At 37.9% G+C, this 16,996-nt stretch overlaps 1 protein-coding gene across 1 annotated transcript in view; it reads left to right on the top strand.

The window, feature by feature from the left end:
* LOC138855387 (uncharacterized) overlaps positions 1-11,573 on the top strand; it is an 87,954-nt gene extending 76,381 nt beyond the window's left edge. The window contains 4 exon segments of the mRNA XM_070104523.1: positions 7,934-8,325; positions 8,327-8,431; positions 8,857-9,872; positions 9,874-11,573. Of these exon segments, the coding sequence (XP_069960624.1) occupies positions 7,934-8,325; positions 8,327-8,431; positions 8,857-9,872; positions 9,874-9,973 (1,613 nt within the window). The 3' untranslated portion in view covers positions 9,974-11,573.
* The last annotated feature ends 5,423 nt before the right edge of the window (positions 11,574-16,996 follow it).

Genomic DNA, 16,996 nt, shown 5'->3' with positions numbered 1-16,996 from the left:
TACACAAGTACATACACATATACACAAGTACATACACATATACACAAGTACATACACATATACACAAGTACATACACATACACACAAGTACATACATATACACAAGTACATACACATATACACAAGTACATACACATATACACAAGTACATACACATATACACAAGTACATACACATATACACAAGTACATACACATATACACAAGTACATACACATATACACAAGTACATACACATATACACAAGTACATACACATATACACAAGTACATACACATATACACAAGTACATACACATATACACAAGTACATACACATATACACAAGTACATACACATATACACAAGTACATACACATATACACAAGTACATACACATATACACAAGTACATATATACACAAGTACATACATATATACACAAGTACGTATATACACAAATACATACATATATACACAAGTACATACATATATACACACTGTAACTGTTGTATTAGTGAGTCGTATTTATGTGTATGAAGATAAATCTGTATTGGCCAGATTTATAGATCAGGGTGACCAGTGATGTAAAATCTGGCTATGTAATTTACATATATGTTAAATTATGTATGATAATTGTGCTTATTTGCACTTGTATTTATATAAACTTATATACACAAGTTTTGGTTGATTCCAGTTGTATTATATATTTACATGTATGTAAATTATCCATGGTAACTCAAAATAGGTCAGATTTATTTCCGTTGGTAAGTTTATATAGGTACAGGTATACTTAAGTACAGTTGTCATACATAGTGTATACATTACCTAGGATATCAGTCATACATAGTGTATACATTACCTAGGATATCAGAAAGTCATACATAGTGTATACATTACCTAGGATATCAGAGTCATACATAGTGTATACATTACCTAGGATATCAGTCATACATAGTGTATACATTACCTAGGATATCAGAGTCATACATAGTGTATACATTACCTAGGATATCAGAAGTCATACATAGTGTATACTTTACCTAGGATATCAAGTCATACATAGTGTATACATTACCTAGGATATCAGAAAGTCATACATAGTGTATACATTACCTAGGATATCAGAAGTCATACATAGTGTATACTTTACCTAGGATATCAGAAGTCATACATAGTGTATACTTTACCTAGGATATCAGAGTCATACATAGTGTATACATTACCTAGGATATCAGAAGTCATACATAGTGTATACTTTACCTAGGATATCAGAAGTCATGCATAGTGTATACTTTACCTAGGATATCAGAGTCATACATAGTGTATACATTACCTAGGATATCAGAAGTCATACATAGTGTATACTTTACCTAGGATATCAGAAAGTCATACATAGTGTATACATTACCTAGGATATCAGAAAGTCATACATAGTGTATATTTTACCTAGGACATCAGAAAGTCATACATAGTGTATACATTACCTAGGATATCAGAAAGTCATACATAGTGTATACATTACCTAGGATATCAGAAAGTCATACATAGTGTATACATTACCTAGGATATCAGAAAGTCATACATAGTGTATACATTACCTAGGATATCAGAAAGTCATACATAGTGTATACATTACCTAGGATATCAGAAAGTCATACATAGTGTATACATTACCTAGGATATCAGAAAGTCATACATAGTGTATACATTACCTAGGATATCAGAAAGTCATACAAAGTGTATACATTACCTAGGATATCAGAAAGTCATACATAGTGTATACATTACCTAGGATATCAGAAAGTCATGCATAGTGTATACATTACCTAGGATATAAGAAAGTCATACATAGTGTATACATTACCTAGGATATAAGAAAGTCATACATAGTGTATACATTACCTAGGATATCAGAAAGTCATGCATAGTGTATACATTACCTAGGATATAAGAAAGTCATACATAGTGTATACATTACCTAGGATATCAGAAAGTCATACATAGTGTATACATTACCTAGGATATAAGAAAGTCATACATAGTGTATGTGGAAAATTAAATTTACCTGGATGAATCTCATTAGTTACCAGTAAATGGTAACACAGATAATTATTATTTATCAAAGTTACAGAGACAATTAGGAATTTTTAGGACACCTAGGTCGCAAAAAATGTCCCCCTTCGGTACCTACCATCCATCTGTCCACAAGTTGCTCTAGACCTATATTAATTGTTAATGAATTATTATTATTATAATCAAGGGGAAAGCGCTAAACCCGTAGGATTATACAGCGCCTGGGGGTGGGGAATGTGGAAGGCATTCAGGCTTAATTTGGGGAACTGGAGCACACATCCAATTCCCTAAATCAAGAGCCCCTCACCAACATCAAGGAACCTTCCCTGAGGGGGATTGTAAATGAAATATACATCACCGGGAATTTGGTAAAATTTAATATAAATTTGTGGACTATATATTAAAGTTAATGATTACCCCCTTGTCTAAATTTATGATAATACTGGCCAGAATTACAAACATAATTTAGATAGCTTATCTGAGGTTCCTGGAGCTGTCCTGTCCATCTGTTTAATGCTCAAGCTATGCAGGACTGCACATCCAACAATTTCGACTCCTATTTGAGAGGTTTTTAAGCCCAAAATAACCCCTAAAGCGACGAAAATTATACACGTTTCAGTAACGTGTTTGTAACACATTCAGAACAACAATGGCGTCTCTGGTTCCAACAAAGTTTCTCCCCGTCGCTGGTTCCATTTTTCATTTACAAATTAATTTTTATTAATACAATGTATTACACTAATTTTCATAAAAATACGCTGGATTTTTTCGGAAAATACATTATTTTCCACAGTGTATACATTACCTAGGATATCAGAAATTACGTTGGTTAACACAAAAAAGGTCAGACTTGCCGCCATTGGGGTTCATGTATATTTTGAAAAGAAAGAAAAAAAATGATTTCAAGGTCTTGTGTGGGTACGACGTGACTGATTCTAAAGTATTTTGGTTTGTCAAGGTCCCCAGTTATTATTATTTTGGTTTGTCAAGGTCCCCAGTTATTATTATTTTGGTTTGTCAAGGTCCCCAGTTATTATTATTTTGGTTTGTCAAGGTCCCCAGTTATTATTATTTTGGTTTGTCAAGGTCCCCAGTTATTATTATTTTGGTTTGTCAAGGTCCCCAGTTATTATTTTGGTTTGTCAAGGTCCCCAGTTATTATTATTTTGGTTTGTCAAGGTCCCCAGTTATTATTATTTTGGTTTGTCAAGGTCCCCAGTTATTATTATTTTCTGGTATTTCATTGTTATCTGTGGGAAAATAGGTAAAAAAATGAATAAACAGAAAGGTGGACAGGAGGCTGGAACTGGTCTAATTTTTTGGGTAATGTTGAAAAAATAGGACACGATTTTCACCATAAAATCCAGAGTTAGATATAAACGGACTAGTATTTTCCCGAAAATACTAGTCCATGGGACTACTAGTCTCATGGACTAGTGATTTAAGGCATTTTTTTTTTTTGACATATAGTTGATTCAGACAGTTTAAGACCTGTTCCTGTATATTACTACTTCTATATATGTCTATTATTACTTATATATCTTAGTATATTTTATTCATTATATATTTTCATATATTTTATTCATTGAGCTCGTTATTGTATTGTGAATATAAGAAGTTTAATTTTGAGATAAAGATTTTTTGTAAGTTTATTTAAGTACAGGTACACATAAGCACAATTATCATACGTAGTGTAAATTACCCACCAGGATAACCCGGAATTATCATACATAGTGTAAATTACCCACCAGGATAACCCAGAATTATCATACATAGTGTAAATTACCCACCAGGATAACCCAGAATTATCATACATAATGTAAATTACCCACCAGGATAACCCAGAATTATCATATATAGTGTAAATTACCCACCAGGATAACCCAGAATTATCATACATAATGTAAATTACCCACCAGGATAACCCAGAATTATCATATATAGTGTAAATTACCCACCAGGATAACCCAGAATTATCATACATAGTGTAAATTACCCACCAGGATAACCCAGAATTATCATACATAATGTAAATTACCCACCAGGATAACCCAGAATTATCATACATAGTGTAAATTACCCACCAGGATAACCCAGAATTATCATACATAATGTAAATTACCCACCAGGATAACCCAGAATTATCATACATAATGTAAATTACCCACCAGGATAACCCAGAATTGTCATACATAATGTAAATTACCCACCAGGATAACCCAGAATTATCATACATAATGTAAATTACCCACCAGGATAACCCAGAATTGTCATACATAATGTAAATTACCCACCAGGATAACAGAATTATCATACATAATGTAAATTACCCACCAGGATAACCCAGAATTATCATACATAATGTAAATTACCCACCAGGATAACCCAGAATTATCATATATAGTGTAAATTACCCACCAGGATAACCCAGAATTATCATACATAATGTAAATTACCCACCAGGATAACAGAATTATCATACATAATGTAAATTACCCACCAGGATAACAGAATTATCATACATAGTGTAAATTACCCACCAGGATAACAGAATAATCATACATAGTGTAAATTACCCACCAGGATATCCCAGAATTATCATACATAATGTAAATTACCCACCAGGATAACCCAGAATTGTCATACATAATGTAAATTACCCACCAGGATAACAGAATTATCATACATAATGTAAATTACCCACCAGGATAACAGAATTATCATACATAATGTAAATTACCCACCAGGATAACAGAATTATCATACATAATGTAAATTACCCACCAGGATAACAGAATTATCATACATAATGTAAATTACCCACCAGGATAACACAAAGGGACTTCCATTGTGGTCTTCGTAATATCTTATCATTTAACCTTAAAAGTTACAACAACTAAGTAATTAAGCTGTGTGAGATATAATAATTACGGTTTAAGATATTAATAGGGTATTACAAGGATCCCAGTAGAAGTAAGTCACTGACTTTTTATAGGTTATCATAGGTAGTCTACACATTCTGCTATGTATGATAGTGTATGTGTATTTATGTGTACCTGGACCTGAGTATACATGGAGTAATAGGTGCATCAATGTTAGGCGTATATTGATGATCATGCTAGGAGTGGCAACCCAAATTTTGGGTGCGGTTTGTGATTCACCATTATACGTAGTTTGTACCCAACCTCACCCACCTACACCAGTTATTATTCACTTCCCCTCCCACCTACTACCTCTCTCCCCTACCTCCTTCACTATCCTCTCTCTTCCTCCTTCACTACTGTCCTCCCTCCTTCACTACTATCCTCCCTCCTTCACTACTATCCTCCCTCCTTCACTATCCTCTCTCTTCCTCCTTCACTACTATCCTCCCTCCTTCACTACTATCCTCCCTCCTTCACTATCCTCTCTCTTCCTCCTTCACTACTATCATCCCTCCTTCACTACTATCCTCCCTCCTTCACTATCCTCTCTTCCTCCTTCACTACTATCCTCCCTCCTTCACTATCCTCTCTCTTCCTCCTTCACTACTATCATCCCTCCTTCACTACTATCCTCCCTCCTTCACTATCCTCTCTTCCTCCTTCACTACTATCCTCCCTCCTTCACTATCCTCTCTCTTCCTCCTTCACTATCCTCTCTCTTCCTCCTTCACTACTATCCTACCTCCTTCACTATCCTCTCTCTTCCTCCTTCACTACTGTCCTACCTTTCACTATCCTCCCTCCTTCACTATCCTCCCTCGCTCCTTCACAACCCTACTCTTCTGTCACCCACAACTATACTCCCTCTGTTCCTGTGAAACTCCTTATTCTCCCAGGTCTCCTCCTTCCTCCCACAGTTATACTCCCTCATTTCTGCTGTCTCCATCCCATATATTACCTGGCCTCCATCTCTCCTACACCTCTCCCTCCCTCCCTCATAAACCATTAAGCGTCCATTCGTACCCTTTCTCTCCCTCCTACACCTCTCCCCCCTTCCTCCTACACCTCCCTTTCCCTCCTTCCCTCCCTCCTTCCCTCCCTCCTTCCCTCCCTCCTTCCCTCCCTCCTTCCCTCCCTCCTTCCCTCCCTCCTTCCCTCCCTCCTTCCCTCCCTCTCTCCCTCCCACCTAACAAAGACCTCCAGGCAGGATGGTGCAACATTCTCCCTATTTCCCTAAATTCTCCTCATACGCTTGACGCAACGAGCCAATAATTTAACAAATAATGCAATTTGACCTGCATGTGCAGTACGTGGACACCAAAAACAACAATAATTACCACAAAATGAGAAATAAAATATATTTCGTGTGGCAATCCAGGTGACGTCATGGGAGGTGTTCACGAGGCCCGCACATGTTGCTCACGTGATACATATTACTGCTTGTTTTCACCCATTTCTCCCTATTTTATGGGTGTTTGCCGTATCTAATGGGTAAAGCGATGCTCGTTAATGCTCTGGTGATGCGGGAAATAGGTGGAAATGGGGTTTTAAGGGGTGAAATAAGGGAATTAAAGTTGCCAAACAACATAATGGAGCCTCAGGGCAGGACGGGCGCCGTGCTGTCTACCACGACTCCCTCGTTTTAAATGATGATTTCATCCACAGCGGCTCTTAATTCGGGTCATTGGAGCTAGCTCTCCTTTTCCATGAATCGTGGCTGGTTACCTCACATTTCCCCTTATGTGTAACCCTTAAAGATTTAGCGCTTCCAGGTGAAAATGATAGTTGGCCTAGATATCTTCAAGCAGCCTCATGCTAGGATGTTATTTATATATATATCCTCTCTTATATATTCCCTCTTATATAGCCCCTCCTATATAGTCCCCTCATATATCCTCTCTTAAAATTTCAGCCTAGACAGGACTCGCAGTAATGGTTTCAAGTTGGAAAAATTCAGATTCAGGAAGGATATAGGAAAGTACTGGTTTGGTAATAGAGTTGTGGATGAGTGGAACAACTCCCGAGTACAGTTATAGAAGCTAAACGTTGTGTAGTTTTAAAAATAGGTTAGATAAATACATGAGGGTGGGTGTGAGTTGGACCTGACTAGCTTGTGCTACTAGGTCAGTTGCCGTGTTCCTTCCTTAAGTGAATGTGACCTGACCTGACTAGGTTGGGTCATTGGCTTAAGCCACTAGAAGACGAACCTGCCTAGCATGGGCCAGTAGGCCTGCTGCAGTGTTCCATCTTCCTTATGTTATACAACTCATGGGCCAGTAGGCCTGTTGCAGTGTTCCATCTTCCTTATAGTATAGTACCTGGGAAAGGGGGAACATTCAGGTTTGATCTAAGAAAGGGGAGGATAAGTTCAATTTTTGGACCAAGAGCCCCTTGTTGGTCAACCAGGTTGTTGCTGGTGGTTTTGTACCAGGCTTGTCTGGTGCTTGCCAGGTCAACCAGGTTGTTGTTGCTGGTGGTTTTCTACCAGGCTTGTCTGGTGCTTACTTGGTCAACCAGGTTGTTGTTGCTGGTGGATTTGTACCAGGCTTGTCTGGTGCTTGCCAGGTCAAATCTTGTGAATATCTGCTGATAATACATAATAATGGGAACTTAAGCCCCAAATAATAATAGTAGTAATAATAATAATAATAATAATAATAATAATAATAATAATAATAATGATTATTCAAGTCCCCTAGCCCCTTCTTCCAAACCTCTGGATTATTATTATTTTTTTTATTATAATCAAAAAGAAGCGCTGGAGCTGCCTGTTCCCCAGTCTGTATTCTATATCTTATATCTGGTCTTCTCTCTCCTCCAGTTTCCATAACTTCGCACTTACCGAGGATAGAACATGGCACAATGTTTATCTTTAATTAAAAATATTCGTACCATAATTTACTTGTACAGTTGCAATATTCATGTTTGTTCTTTCTTTTACAGGCAGAAGACTTGAGAACATTGTGCCCAAAAGACTGGAGGAGCAAGTGATCACAGATACTCATCATACACAGAGAGAGCCTACAAGCAAATTGTAAAGGAATACAGATACACAGAACTGGGAGATAACAGACAGATTAACCAAGAAGATAATAAACAGAAAGGCTTGGATGAATATCGAGATAGAAGCAGAGAGGATCTTAGACAAGCAGGGTTGAAAGACTACAGAAGCCCAGTTTATGGAGGTTCTGTCCCATCGAGGCCAGACAACAACTTTGCACACACTGGTGCCGAAGACCTGGAAGCAGTGGAGATGTTGCTTTCATTCTCTCAGCATGACATGAGATGGAACAGCCCAGTGTGTGAGAACAACATCCCAGAGCTGCCACCATCACCACCATCCTCACACGGGGGGGATCTCTCCCTCTCATCCACTAGAGTCAGACGTGGAAGGGTTGTGTGATACATACATCTTTGTCCAGAAAGGACTAGTGAAAGAACCTGAATTTGCCAAGGTAAATGGAGATTATTTGTCTTTCATCTTGAAGGTTTAGTTAGCTCATTGTTATAATAAAAAAGAAGTGCTAAATCCACTAGGGTCGAGTTAGCTCATCACACTTAAATATAAACAAATCTTCAGTTAAATTTCTCAACGTAATGATGATTATGACAAGAGAATAGTTATAATGATTAAATTGATTAATAACTGATTAGTTTCAAGATAAAAAGTTAACAAAATTGTGAATGTCAGACATTGACATTGTAGCATAAATTACATTAGCATTTTGAGTAGTTTGATTGCTGCAACACATGAAGTGAGCTCCATTACTTCTTGAGCTGAATGGCCCACAGGGGTTTAGTGCCTTATATAGCGTATGCTACAAATACTACTACTAATAAAGCATTTGTATTCTTATATGTATATTTTTTTGTGTTTCAGATCTTGATGAATGAGACTCCACCACACACCCCATGTACTCCTCCTCGTTCTCCCAGCCCTGCTCTCTCCCCCAGCCCAGCTGTGTCCCCTAGCCCGGCTGTCTTCTCCAGCTTTACATCAGGAGCATCCGCACCGGGGTCCCTGTCTGGGGTTCCTGTCTCGGTCATCGTCAAAGCAGACAGAAGGTTGCCCCAGGAGTCAAGAGGTGAGAGACCTCGCACATTAGCTGAACGCAAAATATATGATAACAGTGATTTTAATTGTAAAGACGAGGAAGAGAAAGGATATTTTAATAATGAACGTCAGTATACGTTCCTGCCTTCAACTTACAACAGCAGCACTAATAACCTTTGCCCACCACGCAAGGTTAACAATGCTCAGGAGCAAATCTTTGTGCATAACAAGGACACAGACCGTGGAGCTCAAGGAACACCCATTGCTAGCGACAGTAAGTGCTACTTTGTACCTGTTCAGCAACCTCCTAATGAAGCCACACACAAAAATATCTCCGTCTCTAGTAGAGCACCGTGTGCTAGTAATAAGCTTGTGGCAATTGCACCAAAGATGCCGTCTGTGATTCCAGTAAACTCTGGCAGCTCAGTGTTCCTGGCTCAGATTAATGGATCTCCCACTGTGATTCCAGCAGCTGGTGCTGGGATCACTCATCTAATTGTAACAACTCCTGGAAGTAATGGTACTACTGTTTCGCAGGTGCTGTCACCCATTTTGGTTTCAGCATCCCCAGAACAAACTCCACAGGAAGATAGAAAAAGAGCGTTTAAGTGTTCATTTGAAGGCTGTGATGAAACGTATTACAAATCATCTCATCTTAAATCGCACATGAGATCACACACGGGCAAAAAACCTTACCAGTGTTCTTGGAATGGCTGTGACAGACGTTTTGCCAGAGCAGACGAATTATCCAGCCACAGGAGAACTAATACCGGAGAGAAAAAGTTTGAATGCACATCGTGCAACACAAAATTCATGCGTTCTGATCACTTAGCCAAACACATGGAGACACACCCACCGCAGGATTGGGGTTCCAGTGGCTTCTAAAGTCTCGACCCTGGCACCTGCTATCAGCTTCATAGCAGTGCCTACTCAACCCCAGTGACCTGATCTCATTTTGACATCATGTATGAAACATTGTTAAACCTGTGCTATGCTTGTGGGGATGTTGCAGCAGTAAGGTACTAATGATCACTCAATTTACAGTAACTGGATTTTATATCAATTACATTTCATAGGGAAGTGCTAAACCTGTAGGGGTTATACAACACCTGGGAAATGACAGGTAATTAGGTTTAATCCATGGTAGTATTATTATTAAAGACAAGCACTAAACCCAGTTGGGTCATACAGTGCTGCTGATCCAAGGAAAAAGTAGCTTCAGATCCTTGGATCAGGAGCCCTTCACCAGGCTCAGGGTACCTTGAAGGGTTCAACATTGATTCAGTAGAAGGTATTAACATTTAAAAAATTGTTACATGACAATTTTCTTTTTCAACACATCGACCGTATCCCATCAAGGCAGGGTGACCTAAAAAGAAAAACTTTTGTTTTTCTTTTTAAATTTAGTAATTTATACTGGAGAAGGGGTTACTAGCCCCTTGCTCCCAATGACAATTATCACGTAAAATTTATTTTTGCTATTTAATTAGAATGTGTATTATATTACTGTGGGGTAGGTCAAACTTTACTGCCCAAAATAAGGGAATACATCACTCAAGTGAGTTTTTATACAATTCCAGTGTGGATGCTTGTATCATGCAATTTATATACTTATAAAGGCATGACAATCTTGGTAACCTTATTTACATTAAGGAAATATGGTTTGTACTTTTCATAAGAATTGTGTAAATGTGTTTGTGTAAAATATGTTTAGGTCAGAGTTTCTAAGTTTATGATTATCATGGGAGAGTGCAATACCCGTAGGGGATATACGGCGCCTGGGGAATGGGAGGTAATTGGGTTTGATCAAAGGAAAGGGAGGCTAGTTCCAATTCCTTGGGTCAAAAGCCCTTCAGTATCAAGGCACTGTTCCACCCTTGAAGAGTCTGTAGCAATGGTTCCCAAACTTAGTCATTTACTCCTTGGCATTTTACACTAAACCTTTATCCCTTTGTACAGATGTCAAAAATAACTTAATACAAATAATAGTTAAAGATATGCAGATAGGATTAAATGGTTTGTTAATAGGGTTTAAAGCTTATTGACTACACAAGGGTCATTAAGGCTGCATGGTAACCTTTTCACCACAAGACAAAAATACTTAAATAGGGATTTAAAGTCTCAGCATATATACACTGAGATAAATACACCTTGCAGTGTGTATATCCTGTGAAAATTAAATTAATTTTTATTCAATATTGATAAATACTGAATACAAAGTTAAAAAAAAAAAAATCAACAATAACATCAACATTATAAATCTCACCTGCGTACCCCAAAAACTTCTTCTCGTACCCCTGGGGTAGGTCATGGTACCCCAGTTTGGGAACCTCTGGTCTAACATACATGGGGATTCAGGGCCTCAAGTTCAGTCCTTGTCTTACGTGCTCTTCTAAAGCGTACCAAATTTATTGTGATGTATATATTTATTTCGTGTTTACTGTTATATTTGTGAATTTAATCACATCCAAAGATGTAAGATTTTATATTCTTTATAATACAAAACCCTGATGGGGATAAAATAAAAGGATATCCTATTACAACTTTTAATTTATCCAAATTATTATTGTGTTAAAATGACTTTAAAATTATTACAGAATGTTCATGGGAAAGCACTAAACCCATAAGGGACATACAGCTCCTCAAGAATGGGCATTATGTTTGATCCTAGGAAATGGAGATGACTGAGTTCCTTGGATCTAGATCCCATTACCAGCATCAAGGCACCCATTACTCCCTAACGAGGCCTGGTAGTAAGATGGGATTATAATAATGGGGAAGCAATAAGCCCATAGTCAAACACAGCATTAGAAATAGGTTTGATCCAAGGAATGAGAGGGTAGGTAGCTCTTTGATCAAGAGCCCTACAGCATCAAGGTACATCCCATGAAGAGATACAAAAGCAAGAATATAACAGCACTGTATGACCCTTATAGGTTTAGTGCTTAGTTATGATTATAATAAACATATATACAGTATATTAACAGCCAATTATTAATAATACAGTATATTAACAGTCAATTATTAATAATACAATATGTAAACAGCCAATAATTAATAACATCACTAAATTACTCCCTTCAAGGGAGGTTCCATGATGTTGGTGAGAGGCTCTTGATCTAGGGAACTGGATCTGTGCTCCGGTTCCCTGAACTGAGCCTGAATACCTTCCATTCCCCCCCCCACAGGCACTGTATAATCCTACGAGTTTAGTGCCCCCCCCTCCCCCATGATTATAACAATTATCACTAAATTACCGAAATGGAAAATTTATAAAAGTAACTACATAAGAAATTTTTTCTATAAAAATTTGTTTAAATTCAAGTGTGTTGAGATCAGTGAGCAGGAAAAATAAACTGTTCTAGAAGTTACCTGCACTAAACTGTTTTGTAAGAGAAGACTTGACGATACGTGTAAAGAATAAAGTCACATTACTGGCTGCAGCAATTTACAATTTAAAGAGGAATTTTTAAGAGTATGTCTCAGTTTGTGGGTGTTGAGTCATAGCTCCTGGCCATCATCCCTCTTAACTCATGACTGATCACACTAATTTGTATTATAATTATTGTTATTCTTACTTGGACCTTGGGTGAATATAATGATCTGGGAGGACCAAAACAATGTCTAAAGTTTCCTTTCCAATTTGTGGGTTAGTTGTAAAATACATTTTTTTATTTATTAACACATCGGTCATTTCCCACTAAGGCAGGGTAACCTGAAAAAGAAGAAACACTTTCATCATCACTCACTCCATCACTGTTTTGCCACAGGAGTGCCCACACTACAGTTCAAAACCCCTCCTTCAGAGTGCAGGAACTGTACTTCCCACCTCCAGGACTCAAGTCCATATACAGTGGAACCTCTGCTTTCCCATGACCTAGTCTATACGTAAAACTATTGTTTTTTTTTTTTTAAACAAGTCGGCCGTCTCCCACCGAGGCAGGGTGACCCAAAAAAGAAAGAAAATCCCCAAAAAGAAAATACTTTCATCATTCAACACTTTCACCACACTCACACATTATCACTGCTTTTGCAGAGGTGCTCAGAATACAACAGTTTAGAAGCATATACGTATAAAGATACACAACATACCCCTCCAAACTGCCAATATCCCGAACCCCTCCTTTAAAGTGCAGGCATTGTACTTCCCATTTCCAGGACTCAAGTCCGACTATATGAAAATAACCGGTTTCCCTGAATCCCTTCACTAAATATTACCCTGCTCACACTCCAACAGATCGTCAGGTCCCAAGTATCATTCGTCTCCATTCACTCCTATCTAACACGCTCATGCACGCTTCCTGGAAGTCCAAGCCCCTCGCCCACAAAACTATTGTTATTCTCTATAAAACGTATTTTTTGTTAATATTTTTGGGTGTCTGGAATGGATTAATTGGATTTACATTATTTCTTACGTGAAATGTTAACTAAAAATACATTTTGTTAACTAAAATGTTAACTAAAAATACATTTAATGTTAACTAAAAATACATTTTGACAAGGACAGTAATAGGTTTAGTGGAATAACAGAAAGAAGCAGGAAGGGTAAAGACAGAGGAGGGTCTTTAAATATATATTACACAAATAGCCGCAGTGCTAGGAATAAGATGGATGAGTTGAGACTAGTTGCTAGTGCAGGTAACATTGATGTATTTGCCTTAACTGAGACGTGGTTTAATTCAAAAAGTCGGGACATGACTGCGGAATGTCACATTCAGGGTTTTAAATTGTTCCAGGTAGATAGAAGTGTCGGGAAGGTGGGTGGGGTGGCATTGTATATCCAAGATCGCTTGAACTGTTGCATAAAAACGGGTATTAAGTCTGAAGTAACACATACAGAGTCTGTTTGGATAGAATTTTCAGAGGGGCATGAAAACTTAGATAGGGACCAGGGGAGACTACTATGGGAGGAAATTGTTAGGGCCACAAGGCACGATAATGTAGTAATTCTAGGAGACTTTAACTTTAGTCATATTGATTGGAATTTCTTGACTGGGAATTTAGAATCATACGACTTCTTAGAAGTAGTTCAGGATTGTTTTTTGAAGCAGTTTGTGACAGAACCTACAAGGGGTAATAACCTGCTTGACTTAGTTCTGGCAAATAATGAATCCCTTGTTAATAATTTAGAAGTTTCAGAGGAACTGGGTGCTAGCGACCACAAATCAATTACATTTAGCATTGAAAGGAAGTATGATAGTAGGGATAACTCAGTAACAGTCCCAGATTTTCGCTTAGCAGATTACGATGGGCTTAGAGAACACTTATCATCTGTTGACTGGGGTAACGAAGAGAGCTATCAATATGACAGTTTTCTGAACACTATACATGAGGCTCAAAGAACGTTTATCCCATATAAAGAAATTAGATCAAATAGGAATGACACAAAATGGATGAATAATAGGCTGAAATATCTATTAGGACATAAGAAAGGAATTTATAGGCGTATCAAAAGAGGTGAGGGTCATCTTATGAATCAGTATATTGACATTAAGAGGGACATTAAAAAGGGGATAAGAAGAGCTAAAAGGGACTATGAAATTAAAGTTGCTAGGGATTCTAAAATTAACCCAAAAAGTTTTTTCCAGGTATATAGAACAAAAGTTAGAGATAAGATAGGTCCCCTTAAAAATAACTATGGGCATCTTACTAACAAAGAGAATGAAATGTGCTCGATTTTAAATAATTATTTTCTCTCGGTTTTTACACAGGAAGACACTAATAATATTCCAGTAATTAATTTTTATAGTGGGCCAGAAGAAGATAAATTATGTAACATCACAGTCACTAGTGAAATGGTTGTGAAGCAGATAGACAGACTGAAGCAAAATAAGTCACCGGGTCCTGATGAGGTTTTTTCAAGGGCTCTGTGAACCATTAACTAATATTTTTAATTTATCTCTTCAAACAGGTGTAGTGTCTGATATGTGGAAGATGGCTAATGTAATTCCTATTTTTAAAACAGGGGACAAGTCGTTACCATCTAATTACCGCCCAATAAGCCTGACCTCAATTGTAGGCAAATTACTAGAGTCAATTATAGCTGAGATTATAAGAAGCCATCTCGATAAGCATAGCTTGATTAATGATACTCAGCATGGATTCACAAGAGGCCGGTCTTGTCTAACTAATTTATTAACTTTCTTCAGTAAAGCTTTTGAGGCTGTTGACCACGATAAAGAATTTGATATTATTTACTTAGATTTTAGTAAGGCTTTTGATAGAGTTCCGCACCAAAGACTGTTAAAGAAAGTGGCAGCTCATGGCATTGGGGTAAAAGTGCTCTCGTGGATCGAGTCATGGCTCACAGACAGGAAGCAGAGAGGGTCCATAAATGGGGTTAAATCCGAGTGGGGATCAGTAACAAGTGGCATTCCACAGGGATCAGTCTTGGGCCCGTTGTTGTTTATAATATATATCAATGATCTTGATGAGGATGTTACTAGTGATATGAGCAAATTCGCCGATGACACAAAGATAGGTAGGAAAATTGATTCAAACGTAGATGTTAGGGAACTTCAGGAGGATTTAAACAAACTCTATTCTTGGTCAGAAAAGTGGCAGATGCAGTTCAATGTAGATAAATGCAAGGTTCTGAAGCTCGGGAGTGTCCATAACACTAGCACTTATAAGTTAAATAATGTAGAACTTAGCCACACAGATTGCAAAAAGGACTTGAGGGTTATGGTGAGCAGCAACCTTAAACCAAGACAGCAATGCCTAAGCGTACGTAATAAGGCAAATGGTATAAACCTTGGTAATAAATACCGACAAGTTGGTTTAGAAAGACACGTAAGCAAACACTATAACATATTTATTAGAAAACGTTTCGGTCCTGGAACCTTGATCACTTCTAACATACAGAGGTAGAAAGACATTATATATATAGGCGGAGAGTGAGATGTGACGCACGTGACCTGAGGAATGTCATAAGAACATAAGAATGGAGGAACACTGTAGAAGGCCTACTGGCCCATGCGAGGCGAGGGTAGACGATGAAATCACGTGACTCCTGTGTTGTTGGGTTGGTGCTGCTTAAGTATCATGTATGCCAATGAGGCACAACTCGTTCTCACCGAACCAGACCTCAGACGCCGACGGTGCCTAGAAGCCTCACTAATCACCGTCACCGACACTATAGAACGCAACACTGGAAACTACAAAATTTCAAAAACATTGGCATACATGATACTTAAGCAGCACCAACCCAACAACACAGGAGTCACGTGATTTCATCGTCTACCCTCGCCTCGCATGGGCCAGTAGGCCTTCTACAGTGTTCCTCCATTCTTATGTTCTTATGACATTCCTCAGGTCACGTGCGTCACATCTCACTCTCCGCCTATATATATAATGTCTTTCTACCTCTGTATGTTAGAAGTGATCAAGGTTCCAGGACCGAAACGTTTTCTAATAAATATGTTATAGTGTTTGCTTACGTGTCTTTCTAAACCAATAAGGCAAATAGATTACTGGGATTTATATCAAGAAGTGTAAGCAACAGAAGTCCAGAGGTTATACTGCAGCTTTATACATCATTAGTAAGGCCTCACCTAGATTATGCAGCTCAATTCTGGTCTCCATATTACAGAATGGACATAAATTCTTTAGAAAACATTCAGCGTAGGATGATTAAATTAATACATAGCATTAGAATTCTTCCTTATGAAGAAAGATTGAAGACTCTTAAATTACATTCACTTGTTAGACAAAGAATGAGGGGGGACCTGATCGAAGTGTATAAGTGGAAGACAGGTATTAATAAAGGGGATATTAATAAGGTCTTGAGGATATCTCTCCAAGAGAGAACCTGCAGTAATGGATTTAAATTAGATAAGTTTAGATTTAGAAAGGACATAGGAAAGTATTGGTTTGGAAATAGGGTAGTTGATGAGTGGAACAGTCTACCTAGTTGGGTGATTGAGGCTAGGACTTCGGGTAGTTTCAAATTTAGGTTGGATAAGTA

Source organism: Cherax quadricarinatus, chromosome 92 (genome assembly GCF_038502225.1).
Source record: "Cherax quadricarinatus isolate ZL_2023a chromosome 92, ASM3850222v1, whole genome shotgun sequence".
Classification (NCBI taxonomy): domain Eukaryota; kingdom Metazoa; phylum Arthropoda; class Malacostraca; order Decapoda; family Parastacidae; genus Cherax; species Cherax quadricarinatus.
The sequence above is the reverse complement of the archived record's forward strand: the minus strand, read 5'-3'. Positions and strand labels throughout refer to the sequence as shown.